The sequence below is a fragment of the Penicillium angulare genome (assembly GCF_028827245.1).
Source record: "Penicillium angulare strain IBT 27051 chromosome Unknown utg000003l_segment0_segment0, whole genome shotgun sequence".
NCBI lineage: Eukaryota > Fungi > Ascomycota > Eurotiomycetes > Eurotiales > Aspergillaceae > Penicillium > Penicillium angulare.
Genome location: NW_026623162.1, coordinates 1,159,059 through 1,174,234, shown reverse-complemented (window position 1 = coordinate 1,174,234; position 15,176 = coordinate 1,159,059). Strand labels below are relative to the sequence as shown.

General features: G+C 47.4%; 7 protein-coding genes across 7 annotated transcripts; 3 read left to right on the top strand and 4 right to left on the bottom strand.

The window, feature by feature from the left end:
- Positions 1 to 270: 270 nt before the first annotated feature.
- On the bottom strand, positions 271 to 1,040 carry N7478_002609 (BTB/POZ domain-containing protein; the record flags this gene model as incomplete). Its single annotated transcript, XM_056918823.1, has 2 exons — positions 271 to 777; positions 846 to 1,040. 2 exons carry the CDS (start codon positions 1,038 to 1,040, stop codon positions 271 to 273), a joined length of 702 nt encoding a protein of 233 aa, XP_056781981.1.
- A 69-nt stretch (positions 1,041 to 1,109) lies between these two features.
- Positions 1,110 to 1,364, bottom strand: N7478_002608 (uncharacterized protein; the record flags this gene model as incomplete). Its single annotated transcript, XM_056918822.1, has 1 exon — positions 1,110 to 1,364. One exon carries the CDS (start codon positions 1,362 to 1,364, stop codon positions 1,110 to 1,112), a length of 255 nt encoding a protein of 84 aa, XP_056781980.1.
- Positions 1,365 to 1,800: 436 nt separating this feature from the next.
- N7478_002607 (Sterol O-acyltransferase) lies at positions 1,801 to 5,074 on the top strand (the record flags this gene model as incomplete). The annotated part of the gene is made up of 7 exons (XM_056918821.1): positions 1,801 to 2,391; positions 2,488 to 3,381; positions 3,469 to 3,841; positions 4,124 to 4,182; positions 4,289 to 4,609; positions 4,685 to 4,808; positions 4,872 to 5,074. 7 exons carry the CDS (start codon positions 1,801 to 1,803, stop codon positions 5,072 to 5,074), a joined length of 2,565 nt encoding a protein of 854 aa, XP_056781979.1.
- A 381-nt stretch (positions 5,075 to 5,455) lies between these two features.
- sac6 (fimbrin) lies at positions 5,456 to 7,678 on the bottom strand (the record flags this gene model as incomplete). Its single annotated transcript, XM_056918820.1, has 5 exons — positions 5,456 to 5,487; positions 5,549 to 6,531; positions 6,605 to 7,299; positions 7,367 to 7,577; positions 7,656 to 7,678. 5 exons carry the CDS (start codon positions 7,676 to 7,678, stop codon positions 5,456 to 5,458), a joined length of 1,944 nt encoding a protein of 647 aa, XP_056781978.1.
- A 719-nt stretch (positions 7,679 to 8,397) lies between these two features.
- N7478_002605 (uncharacterized protein) lies at positions 8,398 to 8,839 on the bottom strand (the record flags this gene model as incomplete). Its single annotated transcript, XM_056918819.1, has 2 exons — positions 8,398 to 8,693; positions 8,773 to 8,839. 2 exons carry the CDS (start codon positions 8,837 to 8,839, stop codon positions 8,398 to 8,400), a joined length of 363 nt encoding a protein of 120 aa, XP_056781977.1.
- A 608-nt stretch (positions 8,840 to 9,447) lies between these two features.
- N7478_002604 (uncharacterized protein) lies at positions 9,448 to 11,445 on the top strand (the record flags this gene model as incomplete). The annotated part of the gene is made up of 1 exon (XM_056918818.1): positions 9,448 to 11,445. One exon carries the CDS (start codon positions 9,448 to 9,450, stop codon positions 11,443 to 11,445), a length of 1,998 nt encoding a protein of 665 aa, XP_056781976.1.
- Positions 11,446 to 12,055: 610 nt separating this feature from the next.
- N7478_002603 (DDHD family phospholipase) lies at positions 12,056 to 15,075 on the top strand (the record flags this gene model as incomplete). The annotated part of the gene is made up of 3 exons (XM_056918817.1): positions 12,056 to 13,524; positions 13,626 to 14,855; positions 14,943 to 15,075. 3 exons carry the CDS (start codon positions 12,056 to 12,058, stop codon positions 15,073 to 15,075), a joined length of 2,832 nt encoding a protein of 943 aa, XP_056781975.1.
- Between the last annotated feature and the right edge of the window lie 101 nt (positions 15,076 to 15,176).

The following is a 15,176-nucleotide window of genomic DNA, read 5'->3' as shown; positions in this document are numbered from 1 at the left end:
TGGAAAGACGCAAATATATTAGCAGGATTTGCAAATACACCTTCGGAGGACAAGTGAAGCCTGTAGTTTAGTAAACTTCCCTCTGGACGTTATAGTTAGTTCCCTGTGGTACATCTCTAGTCATTTCATGATATTATTAATGAATCAAGAATATATCTAGACACGATCCTGTGCAGGTAAAAGTGACATTGACAGTAGGTTAGATGGAGTGAGAGCGTTAAGAAAAAAAGATGTCCGGTACTGTCTGTACATCGAGGATGGCCAATCGATTTATTTCTCGCTGCGAAGTCGTTTCCGGGCACTGCCACGGACGCCAGACTCAATGTCTGCCTGACCGGTCTTCTTGCGATCCAGGATAATTGAGAGTACATCATAAGTGAATTCCGGTACCTCGGTACACAGGGTTTTGAATTTTTCGGTGAGGTCATGGCGCAGAACGTGACCCCGGGAAGCCCAGTACGAAGCGACAGGTTTCCGGATCGTAGTATCATCAGCACGTGTGTGCGTGTAGACGTAGCGCGCATAAGACAGCTCTCCAAGCGGTGTACCGTTTAGGGTGTGAATCTTCTTGTGCGCCAAGCTTTTCAAGCCGGGCATGCCTAGCTTTTCAGCCAGGGTGTAGATTCGAGCATGTTTGAGCAGCTGCTCTCCACTGTCATCATTTATATTCGATGGTTCTGGGCCTTCACTCTGGGCGACGGTGTAGTCGTGGGTGTACTGGAACTCAAGAAAGCAGCTAAAGGCCTCGACGTTCTCGGTGGGAAGTTTAATGCGACGCTGGTGTACGATTGTTAGACATGGCGCAAAAGTTAGTCTGGCTTCAGGAAGCTTCCAACACAACTCACTGGGCCTGATTCATCAAATTCATCAACTAATTGTTTCAAAAAGGGCGATTCCAGGAGTAGAGTCTGATGAGCCGTGAGAATCATCTGGCCATCACCTTCGCCCACTTCAATTTCAACGACTGGGGAAGTAAGGAATCTGGGAAATGTAAGCGGATCGTCGCGAAGTGGAAGAGTCTTCTCGTTGTCGAAAGTCATATTGATATGGAGGTTGGCGTATGGGGGAGGAGTTGATGAAGGGGAGAATGGGAGGAATCAAACATGCTATTACTTCAGAAATGACGGAGCAACTAGCTTTTTCGCGGGAGTAGGAGGTTCTGGTGCTGCTTCAGCTTCTGGTTGCGCATCGGGCAAAGTAGCATCTTCCGTAGCTGTCACATTCTGGGTCGCGGTTTCCTGGGTGCCTCCCATGTCAATCTCGACAGAATTGCTAGTGTTTTGAGTCGAATTGGACTCATTCTGAGCTTGTCTCTGAGCGTCAGTCCTGTCTGAGCCTGGGAGTTGTACTTGGGGAGGATCCATGGTGATTGATGTTCAGAGTTCAGTTGTTGAGTAGGACGAGAAGGGTGCGGAGCTCCCCAAGGCGGAGAGTTTCAAGTGTGGAGTAAATAGCGGCAGATCCATTGCTCCTCTATACTTGGAACTTTGGAAGTTGGAGCAAAAGAAAAAGAAAAAGAAACTGGTTGGGGTGGGGTGGGATATTTCATTTCCTTTGTTGTCAGTCGATCCGGAGTTGTACTTTAAGTTTCCCCACTCCATTTCAGGCCCACCAACTCACAGATACAGTATTTCCACCTACACATGTGCATGGTCTTTACCACTTATCCAATCCCCGGAAAGTAACAACGTCATATGTTTACTTCTCTCGGTTCGCCACGGAAAAAAAATCCGAACTATCCGAACCACGGTGCCGGAACAAAATTGAGAAAATCGACATCGACATCTCTCGTCATTCGCGATGGGACCTCCAAGTCAAAGCCAGCTTCTTCGGCGAACATCCACGTCTATGCCCATGGGCCATGCTCCGAATAAGCTGGAACAGGATGCACCAGTGTGTCAAACCGTGTCAGTAAAGCTCGAAGAGACTGACCAAGAAAATCGATACCTACTCACCGCCGAGGATGCCGAAATACTTCAAGACGTTCTTCAGAGTATTTTGAGCAGTGAACTTCGCCTGGAAAAGACTGAAAAACCTGCCAGATCAGAGAAACGCCGGTTCCATTTTCAACATCTAGAGTTCACCCGACAGCTTAGCACCTTTGACCGCCAGAATCCAAATTTCAACTCTTCCTCATTTCATGGCTTCTTTACGCTCTTCTGGCTTGGCGTGGCCCTGGTCCTGCTCAAAGTCGCTGCTAACAATTGGCGAATTTACGGCACGATTTGGGGCAAGAATGAGATAATCCAGCTGATGCTCAGCAAGGATGTCTTGGTGCTCGGTTTTTCGGACCTTGTTTTATGTTGTTCAACCATATTCTGCCTTGTTCTTCAGCGAGTCATTTTTCACGGCTATCTGCGATGGGGCGGTCTTGGGTGGATAGTTCAGAACGTAAGTAACAGAGTTCCCGCCAAGAGATTGAAGGGGAAAGAGGAAGGAAGCTTCAAAGACAATGAAGAACCTTTGGCTAATTGAAACTTTGAATAGATATGGCAAGCATCATATCTTGCTGTCGCCATCTGGTGGACTTACCATCGAGACTGGCCATGGACCCATACCGTGTTCATGGTTCTGCATTGCTTGACAATGTTGATGAAACAACACAGCTACTCTTTTTTTAACGGATACCGTAAGTTCCTGAGGAGAGGGCTCGATTTCTCGGCCATAAATTTACTGACTGGCATGACATTAAAAGTGTCCGAATTGTATCGGAAAAAGGGCCTCCTGAAAGTCCGGTTACGAAGACTGAAGAAGCACATAGGTGACAGCAAAAAGCCCGAAAATACATCTAGCTTCACTACTTCCAAGCGGGCATCTACCAAGGATGCAGCCCTGATGTCTAAAATCACGAGGCTCGGAAGGAACGAACACCAACATTCTACTGACCCCCAGGACTGCGGGGGCTCTTGCGCCTTGGATGATCTTTTGTCACTATCCGAAACGATTGAAAATGGGACACCACTGGAAATGGACCAGATGAATTCTTTGAAAAGGTTGATTGAGCGAGAGATTGTTCTCCTGTCAGATGGTCTCCGCGGTCAGTTTTCGTCAACAAATCATTATCCGCATAACTTAACAATTGGAAACTTTTGCGACTTCATTTGCCTCCCTACCATTGTCTATGAGTTGGAATATCCCCGCACGGAGAAGATTGACTGGATCTACGTGGGTGAGAAGACTCTAGCCACTTTCGGCACCATTGTGGTCATGATTGTCGTTTCGCAGAACTGGATATACCCGGTCGTAATGCACACAATGCGCATGAAGGAGGAATTGACAGTGCAAGAGCGGTTGCAAGAGTTCCCGTGGGTGTTAAGTGATCTTTTATTCCCATTTATGATGGAATACCTGCTGGCATTCTATGTCATCTGGGAATGCGTGGTGAGTAGAAACCCCTCTACCTCTCTACCCCTCTACCAAGTGGTCATTCAATTGATTATAGTCGTTTTAACAATTTACTCTCTACAGCTTAATGCATTGGCTGAAATCACTCAATTTGCCGACCGGGGGTTCTATGCAGACTGGTGGAATTCCGTTTCGTGGGATCAGTTTGCCCGCGATTGGAATCGTCCGGTACACAATTTTCTGCTCCGTCATGTGTACCACAGCTCAATCAGCGCATTCCACCTGTCGCGTGTTTCTGCTAGCATAGTGACCTTTTTACTCTCGGCCTGCATACACGAATTGATCATGCTATGCATCTTCCGGCGACTTCGGGGTTATCTCTTAATTATGCAGATGTCGCAACTGCCCCTGGTAGCCTTGAGCCGAACGCGTTTGATGCGCGGTCGGAGATTGATTGGGAACGTTGTCTTTTGGCTGGGGATCTTTACAGGTCCAAGTCTGCTATGTAGCCTCTACTTGATCATTTAGATTACCCATTATGAGTGAAATATGAAGTATGAAGTATACTACATAATACTAAATACAGATGGGGCTCTGACGGTTGACCCCACATGTATCAGCTTCCCCGCCTCTTGATTATGAATCGAGATCCTCAAAAACGTCATCGAGCACCTCTTTTCTTTTTCTCTCATCCCATCAGCTCTCTCACTCCAATTCCATAAACATTTTATTAATTGTTCACCCTCTTTATATCCCACAATGGCATCGAACCCCCCAGCTGCTTGTTGCACTGTCGGCGTTAAGCATGAAGGCGAAGCCAAGGGCGAGTTTCAACAGGTTGGTGGCGGTAAGTTTGACCTGGATGACCCTCCCCCTCCAGTTGAAAGGGTATATAGCATAAGAAACCAGTTTCTCTGACGCACATTAAAACCCTCTAGTTGAGACTTACTTGTCTTATCCGGAAAACAAATCCACCAAGCGGGCTATTCTTCTCCTCACCGACGTGATTGGCCACCGTTTCGTTAATGCTCAATTGATTGCAGACCAGCTGGCGGCAAATGGCTATTTTGTCGTCATGCCAGACTTATTCCATGGTGACCCTGTGCCCCTGAATCGCCCTGAGGGGTTTGACTTACAGGCCTGGCTGAAAGGCCCGCCTGGTCACCCCCCAACTCGTGTGGAACCTGTCGTCCAGGCTGTTCTTCAGGAAATGAAGTCTTCTCTGGGATGTGAGCGTATCGGTGGAATTGGATACTGTTTCGGAGTAAGGGATCGTCTTTGGAAGAGTAAAGGTAGTGGGCCTTTTTTACAATTACTGATCTGCTTTGCCTTTTTTTAGGCTAAATACGCCATCCGTCTGCTCCAGCCTGGACTTATTGATGTCGCCTACGTAGCTCACCCCAGCTTTGTGGAAGCTGATGAGTTGGCTGCTATTAAGGGTCCTCTGTCTATTGCTGCGGCTGGTAAGTGACTTCCTCGATTTATTATTCCCATAAGTGAATCAACAGCTCACACGTTTCCCACAGAGACTGATGCTATCTTCCCTGCCCCGAAACGCCATGAATCCGAGGAGATTTTGGCAAAAACAAGCCAGGCGTATCAGATTAACCTATTCAGTGGGGTGCAGCATGGTTTTGCGGTCCGGGCAGATCTCTCCGACCCTGTCATCAAATTTGCAAAGGAAGCCGCTTTTCTTCAAGCTGTGGCATGGTTCAACCAGTATCTATGAGAAATATGAGTGAGATAGCTACTTAGGAATCATTGGTACGCAATACTGAACAAAAAAGAAATTCGCTTTGAGAATTGCCATATTTTTCGCCGTTATTTTGGGGATGTTGTTGTTTCCTCCTTGTGAATCCTGCCTACAAGTGGCAATATAATCACAACAGCCAACCCTTTCGGTTCGATTTCAAACCACGCCATTTCTTCGCCGGATTCAAAGCATAGAATGTACATGCGTTGAGGAAACATAAGTAAGTGTGTAGGGTTAAGATAAGAAAACAAAAAGTATGATAACCGCATGTCATGGCTGAAGCGTAGCTGCAATAGTGATTGGTGCTACTAGAGTGACACCTGTGACGTAGATATGTGATAATGAAAGCTGCGCTTCTTACATCTTCTCGAAAGTAGCCATAAGAGAACCTAGGTAGACATGTCAGTATGAAAGTATGCAATATGGTGGTGAATCGGGGAAGGAACGTACCGATAAATGTGGTGACCAGACGCGAGCGCACTTGGCAAATATCCTCGGGTACCAACCAGATAGTGGCTCCCATCTTTCTGGCGATACTAATGCTCAGTTTGGCATTGGCATATGCCTCCTCTTCGGACCGGCCAGGAGTGACTAAGTCATAGTCGACATAGCTGCTCTTCATACCATTCAGCACATCCAGCAGGAACACGCCGGTGCCAATGGACGAATCCTTGAAGCTGCGGATAGCGGAAGTGCGTCCACCACTCTTGGACATATCATTAGCCCATCTAATCATCTCAGAGTCCGTAATCTCGCGCTTGCCAAGTCGCTGGGCCAGGGCCGACAAGGTGTTGGTAATATCCCTACGCATCAACTGCCAGACCAAGCCGAGGGTCAGCGTTCGCTGACCATCTGTGATGTCAGCACCCTGAACGCCGACCAAAGAGAAACCGTTGTGCTTTCCAAGCTCAATAGCATAGTTAGTATTCTCCACGGCCTTGAAACGCATCAGTTCGGCGCCCGAGGCAGGGGGCTTGTTCACGTGTCGCCAATTGACACTGCCGGGGATGACCTTGTCGTAAGCCTGCATCAGGATGCTACCATCTCGTAGATCATCAAAGAGCGAATTAACTGCCGGCTGCACATCAAGTGAGTTCAACCAAAGGGTGAACACTCGCGCTTCACGCTCTCCTTCGGCGTCAAAGTCCTCTACCTCAAGCTTCTCCTCTTCCGTGATCGGATCCAGTCCTGGATGGGTGTTGAAAAGATTGGCAACGAACGCAAGGTTCAACTTGGGGTTTCCAGCAACAAGAGAAGTCGGGGTCAGGAATTTCCGGCAATCAAGTTTCTCGGCATTGGTGAGAACCTGCTCGGCTCGCTGAAGTAAGTCATTTGTCTGAAGAGGACTACGAGAGCAAACTTCCGGCGCAAGTTGATTCAAAAGAACAGTATAATTCTCTCCATCCTTAACATCAGTAGAGAAGTTGGTTACTCTAATTTTGTTTTTAAACTCGTCAGCAAAATTCGGGTTTCCCAAGGATAATTTGGAATTAAGAGCTAACTTACCGTCGATCCCACTTAGCGTTCTTGAGATGGTAGTTAAACCAGCGGAGCAAGATCTGCTCTGGAGGCAAGCGGAGGAACTGCTCAAGGGTCTCGTCCTCGTCCAGAAGTCGGTAGAGCTCAGGGTGAAGTTTAATATCGATCTTGCCCAGCAGGCCACGGCGAATAATTTGCCAAATCAATCCCAAGATCAAATGCTCGCGGACCTCAATGATGTCTCCACTGCCAATGTTCACCACTGAACAGCCAATACCCTTAGCAGAGTTAATAACAATGTTATTGTTCTCCGTCATGTGGAAAGCATTCAGTTGCTTGATTTTCTTTCCTGCCTTGTTCAAAACACGCTCATCAATAGTGTCTGGCACACTATCGTTGATCAACTTAGCCAGGACCAAACCGTCTTTACACTTGTCGAACATTTCAAAGGTATCAGTTGGGAAAGGTAGAAGGTTGCCAATATCAGGATCACCGGCCAGGATGGCATTGATGTGTCGTGTGAACTCAGTTCGCTCATCTTCGTTTATCGTATGTGTGACATTGGACGAAGAACCTTGGACATGAATTCTACCGCCGACACTTCCTTTGGAGGCATGTCCCCGGGATGCGCCGGCGCCGGCGCCGGCTCCTTGAATCACGGCCGCGGGGCTGGATGCAGCTTGAGCGCCGGGGGCTGGTCCGGATCGGAGTCTCGCAACTAGCTTAAGTGGGTGTCAGGGATTGAACATGTATGTCTTGTGGGAGATACAGGATAAAACAACCACATACATCGATATAATCTTCGAGCTCGACACGTCGGGAGCTATCGAGCTCTACGCCCTTCAAAGTCTGACGCACAACATCATAGGGTTGTCGCTCAGACTGTTGAGCAGCCTTGATCACGGAAGCTTCGTCCAAATAGCCGCGATCATCAATATCCAACTTGTGGAATGCATCTTGGAGAGAGAAAATCTCGCCCTGGTCGAGCTGCGGGAAACGCCTGACAAAAGTGATTTGAAGTTAGCAACCAATGTGATCCAGCGCCAGTCGAGGAAAACATTTTTCTTGTGGTACAAACTTTTGGAGCTTGAGGGCGTTCATCTTGAAAAGACCAACGTGTTGAGAACGAGGGGTTCAGGCACTAGCGGGTTTGAACCGCAGATCTCGAAGAATAGCGTAATCGATTAGTGGAAATCGACGTTGATCCGGTAGGGACAACCACCGAGAAATTGAGTAGGGACGATGTCCCAAATAATATCCAACCTCGAGGGAAAAAAAACAAAGGGAGGAGAGTAGAGTTGGGGGGGGGGGGGGATGTAAAGAAAGGATGGGAGAGAAAGCGAAGGTGAGAGCGTGAGAGAAGGAGGTGGGGTCCGATGAGCCACCGTATGGCGTAGCCTGCATCAATAAACGGGGAAATTGTATTGTTACGGTAAAATCCAGCAACAAAGCCGCTCCGGAGCTAGACTTACTAGAAATATTTGCGTATTTTACTTGTAATAAGTCTGTATTTGATACCATTCAATTGCTCTGCCTAATGACGTCGAAGCTGATTGTGCGCTAACAAGGTTGACACCAAACAATCTTATTGACTTCAATACTTTACCATGGCTGAACCCCATCTCATCAGACTACCACTCCTTCATCTTGGTCGCAAAAAACCCTCCGCCACTTCTCGTATGAACTCCGCCCCAATCGCCTGGTGAATTGCGCCCATCTGCCCCAGATTCCGCTCTTGATCCCCACCTAGGCCAGTGGCTAAGAATCCGGGTGAAATACAGCATGTCTTGACTCCATCTGCCTGCAAAACCCGGACCCATTCACGCATCATCATGTTTCCCCGTCTTACTGGCACGATAGGCAGAAATAGATGGTCTCATCTTAGGCCAACCTTTCGCAGGCGGGTGATTAATTGGCAACGCTGGGTTCTTGGACTCTGCCAAGGTTGAAGTGCCGCTGGTTATAAAGAGCAGTCGTGGACTCGAGGACTTGAGCAAAAGTGGCACAAATGTATGGGTGAGAATTTGGGTCCCTGTGGTGTTGACATTCCATGATTTGTTCCACATCTCCCGCATGGTATTGGAGCTTGAGTACATATGTTGGTCAAACTGGCCCCCTTTGTATGAATCTTTCGTAAGTTTGACCATCAGATGTGATTTTAGAATATGTAGCCAAGTTATGGATGCGAGTCTTACCTGCGTTATTGATCAACATATCGATCCAGCCAAAAGTTTGGGTCACGTAGTCGAAGGCCCTTTGCATGGACTCATCATCCTCCACATCTACTTGAACCGGTGAGGCTAGTCTCGCTGTTAGAGTATTCGGCTTGAAGCTGCTCAATGGCCAAATTGGCGTTGGCTATGCTGCAACTCCCTAGCAGAATTGTATAGGGTTTATGAGAGCGAAACAGAGCTCGGATTGTCTCCAGACACAACCCAGTATTGGTTGGCACCGGTAATCAACACGATTGGATTGTCCATTGTACTTTTTTTTGTTTCGTTTATGTAGTAATGGATCTTAGTTATTTTTCAGGGTACGAAGGCTTCAACTCTTTGTACTTTGCACCATCTTCGGAGATAATCATGGATACTTATTTCTTACTGAATACAGATTTGTTGTGCCCAAAGGGAAATTCGGCTCGGCTGAGGAAATTCCTGGATTGAGCCACAATCAAAAATGTTCCCTGTAATTGGATAAACTAGAGTGTATGTAAACCTCAACATCGAAGTGCTACTCCAGAGCCTTATTTCTGCAGTGTTATGGGTGGAACCTTGAAAGAATTCCCGCCCCCGCCCCCTAAAGGGTTAACCTCATCAACTCTTTCTTTCCTTCTTGTATTGAGAACCCTTTACCTACCTGTTTCTTGATAAATGGCCGACTTTTCTCGCTTGACTGGAAAATTTCGCATACAAAAGGATAATGCTATAGACCCTGCTAGCACCATAAAACTCCACCTGCAATCACTAGTCTGCACTCAATGTCGCAAGGCGAAATTGCGCTGCGATCGCCAACAGCCTTGCACCTCGTGCGTACGAAGAGGTGAGGCGGTCGTCTGCTTGTATCAGCAGCCCCGGCAAAATTACAAGCAGCTTTTGACAGCGCAAGATCGACTGTCCCACCTAGAGTCGCTTGTAAGAGATATGATGCGTCCTACAGATAAACCCTCTGCCACTGGCACCTCTACCAACGATCAATCACCTGCCAATCTAATGGGACTTCCTTATTCTGATCCGGCTCAAAATATGAGTGCAGCAAATTATGTTGGCTCAACCCATTGGTCTGCTATCCTCGACGACATACAGGAGCTCAAAGCGACTCTGGATGGTGAAGGAGAATCCTCGGGAATAGATGCCAGCGCACCGGATCTAGTATTAGGCCCACAAAAGGAGACCGTCCTTTTTGGCTCATCCGAAAGCTATTTGACGAAGCATATTATCTTACATTTTCTACCACCGAGAGAAGAGGTAGATCGGCTACTCGCAGTCTTCTTCCGAGGGGAAAGCTTTATTATTCCGTTTATCCATATGTTCCAGTTTCAACGTCAGTATAATTCATTTTGGGGCAACCCGACGGAAACTAATGTCCTTTGGATTTCGGTGCTATTCTCTATATGTTGCCTAGCCAGTCTTATACAGGGTGCGACTGGTCTTCCTCCGTGCTCTAGCGATGAGGTGACCGCTCGAACCGCACAATTCCATATAGCAGCGGGCAAATGCTTGGTGACGGGGGAATATCACCGCCCGCAGCCATTTGCGGTGGAAGCACTCGCTATTTACGCCCAATGCAAAAGCATGCAAAGTCTCGACCCATCCCGAGAAGCCGGGGTCATTTTCTCAATGGCAGTCCGCCTGGCCTACGAATTGGGTTATCACCGAGACCCGGACTTTGTCGGTTCGTTTACAGTCTTCGAGGGGGAAATGCGCCGACGGCTTTGGGCTCTTCTCAAACAATTCGACGCCATGATCTCGTTTCAGTTGGGTCTTCCAAGCAATATATGCATTGAGAACTGCGATACAAAGTCTCCAAGGAACCTGTCAGATGCGGACTTCAACGTCGATACCCAAGTGCTTCCAATATCGCGTGCAGAGACTGAGCCCATGGGAATACTTTGGTTCATTGTCAAAGACCGACAGATGAACATTTTCAGCTCGGTGTGTCGGGAGACCCTAAGCTTTCACGACAAATCGGAGACACAGATCATCGAGCTAGATGATCAAATTAAACAGATGCACACTACCATACCGAAAATATTACGAACTCGACCTATATCTGAATCTGTTTCAGATCCACCTTTTTTGATCATGGTACGCATATACGTGGAATTCATTTATCTGAAAAGTCTGTGCGTTCTTCATCGCAAGTACATGAGCCAAGGAAATACGTTTAGCACTGAGGCATGCTTCATTGCCGGGCGACGCCTAGTGAGTCAGTTTATTGAGATGTATAAGGAATTCGCACCGGGAGGACAACTTTGCCAGGAGCGCTGGATGCTTACTAACTTTACTATGAATGATTTCTTGATGGGTGTCATGATTCTTTGTCTGGTGATTCATACCGGGCGCAGAAGGGACCTACAGCTATCACTTATGCACCCCAGTTATGAAAAGACGATTTTCTCGCTACTGAAGCAGGCCCATGCCATTTGTATCGAAAGGTCTTCTGCAAGCCGAGATGCGCGATATGTTGCCCGGGCGGTAAAGGCTATTCTAGAAGATCCTCCAGCACAAGAAAGTACGATGACCCCGTCTGAGCTGGCAATTCAGTGGAAAGATAGCAATTCTTTAGGATGGTTGGACCCTTTCTGTATGGAAGGCAACGAAACAGACTGGGGTCTATTTGACTCTCTGATGATGAATCAGAACATTTAAGTTACTAGCGGGTCTCAATGTTGAGTCAAGATGACCCCAAAGTCCGTGGGACACTGGGAGAACTTGAAACCGTCATCAATCTGTGGGTAAATATACAATGAAATGGATATAGAGACTGGTGGAACTTGGAAAGTATATAGTAACGAGTGTCACACTGTCACTATTTGAAATCATGGGCTTTAAGAAGACCCGGATATTCTACATGAGACATTTATTCGCACCTTCAAGTTAGAATAGCAATGCATGCAATGCACTTCAAGATGTACGCCATTAGCATGGCATACTACTATGTACTAATATACATATATATATATGTATTTACTATATGCTACCCCCGGGCATCGATAGTGGGGCTCTGCCAACCCGCCGATTACGTCATGCAGAGTGTCAACAACATTTGAACTCCAAAGCCGTTGAGCTTTGAGCTGCTTAATTTCGCTGATCATTGTTGAATTCCCAGGACTGCCCTTCCATTACGCTGCTGTCAAACCACTCCTCGTTGCTCTACCAGGCATCTTAACTTTCAACGGCTTCAAAGCATACATACAGATTGGCTCAAACATCTGCACTGATTCGTTCGGGTGCCTTGCGTCGGACGTGGCCAACGGCCATGGCGGGCGCTGACCAGAAATCCTTCCTAGGGTCCTTTTCTCCCTGGGCGACCCCCAAGAGTTCTACGCCCCAGCCGGATCGCTCTCCGAAAATTGAACCTCTTCAGCGCTCTCAAGGCGAAGATCATACAGTAACCCACCGACACAAGCTGGCTTTCCGTCATTACCCCTTGGATTGCCCACCGCTGAAAGTGAGATGGTTTTATGCGGTGGACTCACCAAAACGGAAGCCAGTCCTTCTTGAACCGAATAAAGTCGATCAAAAACCACCAGCTCCGCCAAAGAAGTTCATACCCTTCTCGCAAAAAGACTCTCAAGCAATCGAAGCGACATACTTGCGACTATCGGAGGCTGAAGATTGTAAAGATAGCTCTGAAGCCCAACCGTCAACCACCAGCCCAATTTCAAAGAAAGTCCCAGTGAATGAAGACTACCTATTTGATGTAGATGTGGAGCTTCGGGAATTAATTCCAGCTTACTGGATAGGTCCTATCTACGAAGTTCGTCGCGGAACGTGGTTTTTCCAGGATGGCTCAACCTTGAAGCCTTGCGAAGAAAACCTTGCAACCCAATTAGAAGAGGGATATCTCAAGATACGTCCATGGAAGGTAGATTCTGAAGAGACTACCTTGTTTGATCCTGCCATAAAGGACAGATTGAATCGACCGGAGGAAAAACCAGATTCCCAGCCAGAAACCGACACGTCACACCCACAGAAACCAGTAGTCAAGTCTGCTTCTCAAAATGCTAAAAGTGAAGAATCTGGACCTACTATGGATTCTCAACCATACCGTCTTTTTGGAGCTTACATGAACCGGGTTGTTGTCTACCAGGACGCATCGACGGCTTGGATCAACACTGATGATTTTATGTCACGTGTCAGTACAACTGTATACCAAAAGTTAGGCGGAGTCTCTGGTAGAAAGGTGGTACGTGGTCTAGTAGAACAGAAACGTGCGAAGGATACAACGGATTCTCGGACTCACGAGCAAAAGTCCAACGAAAAGGCGACTTCCGAAGCCAGCTCTGGCATCTCAACCCCTAAGGTTGCACAGTCTGCTGGGTCCGGACCGATAGAAGTACCAAATGTGGGAGAATCTACCGAATCAGTTGGCTCTGGTAAGCTGCCTAGGTCTACGCTTGAGAGACAGATGTCATCACTTGCTGGAGAGCCACAGAATCCGGCAGAACTTGAAGAACAAGCTCGTCAGCAGGAAGAACAAGAGATGGAAGACTTGGGGGAAGTCGATAGTGAAGATAGAGAACGGGAAGTTGAGCACTTAATCCTGGTTACCCATGGCATTGGCCAGCGACTTGGATTGCGACTGGAAAGCATCAATTTCATTCATGACGTGAATGTCCTTCGAAAAACACTGAAAGGTGTTTATAAAGCTTCACCCGACCTTCAGGCCCTTAACTCGGCATTCGCCGATACCGATAAAAATTGTCGCGTGCAAGTACTCCCCGTGTAAGTGAAAAATTCTGCTCTTCTTCGCCTCGTGAACAGGCTCTCCGCATAAAGAGGTGGCTTGGTCATCTTAAAGGTTTATTCATGCTAACTAAATTTAGATGCTGGCGCCATCTTTTGGACTTTCCTTATCGAGGGGTGCGGCAGAACCGAAAGGAACTTGACTTGGCTGATGGAGATACACTCGAGGATGATGCATATCCTAGCTTGGCGGATATCACACTGGAAAGTGTGCCGGCTGTACGCAATCTAATCTCGGATCTAGCAATGGATGTGCTCCTCTATCAAAGTGGGTATTGTGAGCATATCTCAAACATTGTGAAACAGGAGTGCAACCGTATTGTTCATCTGTATAAGAAGCGCAACCCATCCTTCCAAGGATCTGTCAGCCTTTGTGGACACTCCCTTGGCAGTGCGATTTTGTTCGACATTTTGTGCCATCAACCGAGTGTCGTTGATGGGCCCCGAAAGGATAAAGCGAACATGGAACAAAGCGATAATACTTCAGATCAAGAAGGCAACGGATCTAGCGCCTTAAATTTCGAATGTGAAGAGTTCTTTTGCCTGGGATCCCCGATAGCGCTTTTTCAGATGCTCAAGGGGAAAACAATTGCCGGATACTCACCTGTGGGTGCGAAGAATCGCAAAAGTGCACTGGACGTTGAACTTGAATCCCAAACTCTTGGAACCCCTGGAGAATCAAAACAGGACTCGCATGGCAGTACCGGACGGCATAGAACTGATCATTTCGCTATCTCTTCTATACCGAAATGTCGGGACCTGTACAATATTTTTCACCCATCAGACCCTGTTAGCTATCGTCTCGAGCCGCTTGTCTCCCCGGCGATGGCAAGTCTCAAGCCCCAGCCTCTCCCGTCAGTCAAGAAAAATCTGTGGACGACCTCTGGTCAGAGTCTTTCTATTCTCAGGGATCGTATGGGCCAGAGCGTGGGCTCTCTCTGGAGCAACTTCACATCTGGCGTCGCTAGCAGTTTATTAAACCGGCATTTGGGGTTAAATTCCGACGAAGGCTCTGCCCATGAGAAACCATCCGATGGCTCACTGGGGCACAAGCGTACTCAGTCCGGATCTGTCCAACATTCGTCGCATGAATCCGAAGATCACTTCCAAACCTTGATTGATTCAGATCTCGAAACTTTGTACGATGGGTTTCAAAAAAGTCGTAGGATGCACCGGGATTCGTCGACCAAGTCCCCCGACGAAAACGAATCAGAGTTTGATTCTGAAGAGCATGAACGAAAGATGAAGTTTGAAGACGCCAAAGTGCGCTCCTTAAACTCCAATGGTCGTGTTGATTATAGTGTGCAAGAGTAAGTATCCTCTTCCCATGCTTTCTTTCTTTTATATTTTAATTTAATCTGGTAATTGGCTAATTTTTATTCATTTCCGATTTCTAGAGGGGCATTCGACATATCTCTAATTGCAAGTATTGCCAGTCACCTCACATACTGGAGCGACGAAGACGTCAATCACTTTCTCTTGTCCCAGATGCTGTCGCGTAAATCCCGGCATCGGAGAAAGCGGGAGTAGACCAGACCCACGTTGCTTTGTCGGCGCAACCTTTTTCCGCTTCTTTCCTTCTTTTCCCACTTGATTCTTTTTTTTTTCCTTCCACTTCTTCTATTCTTCTT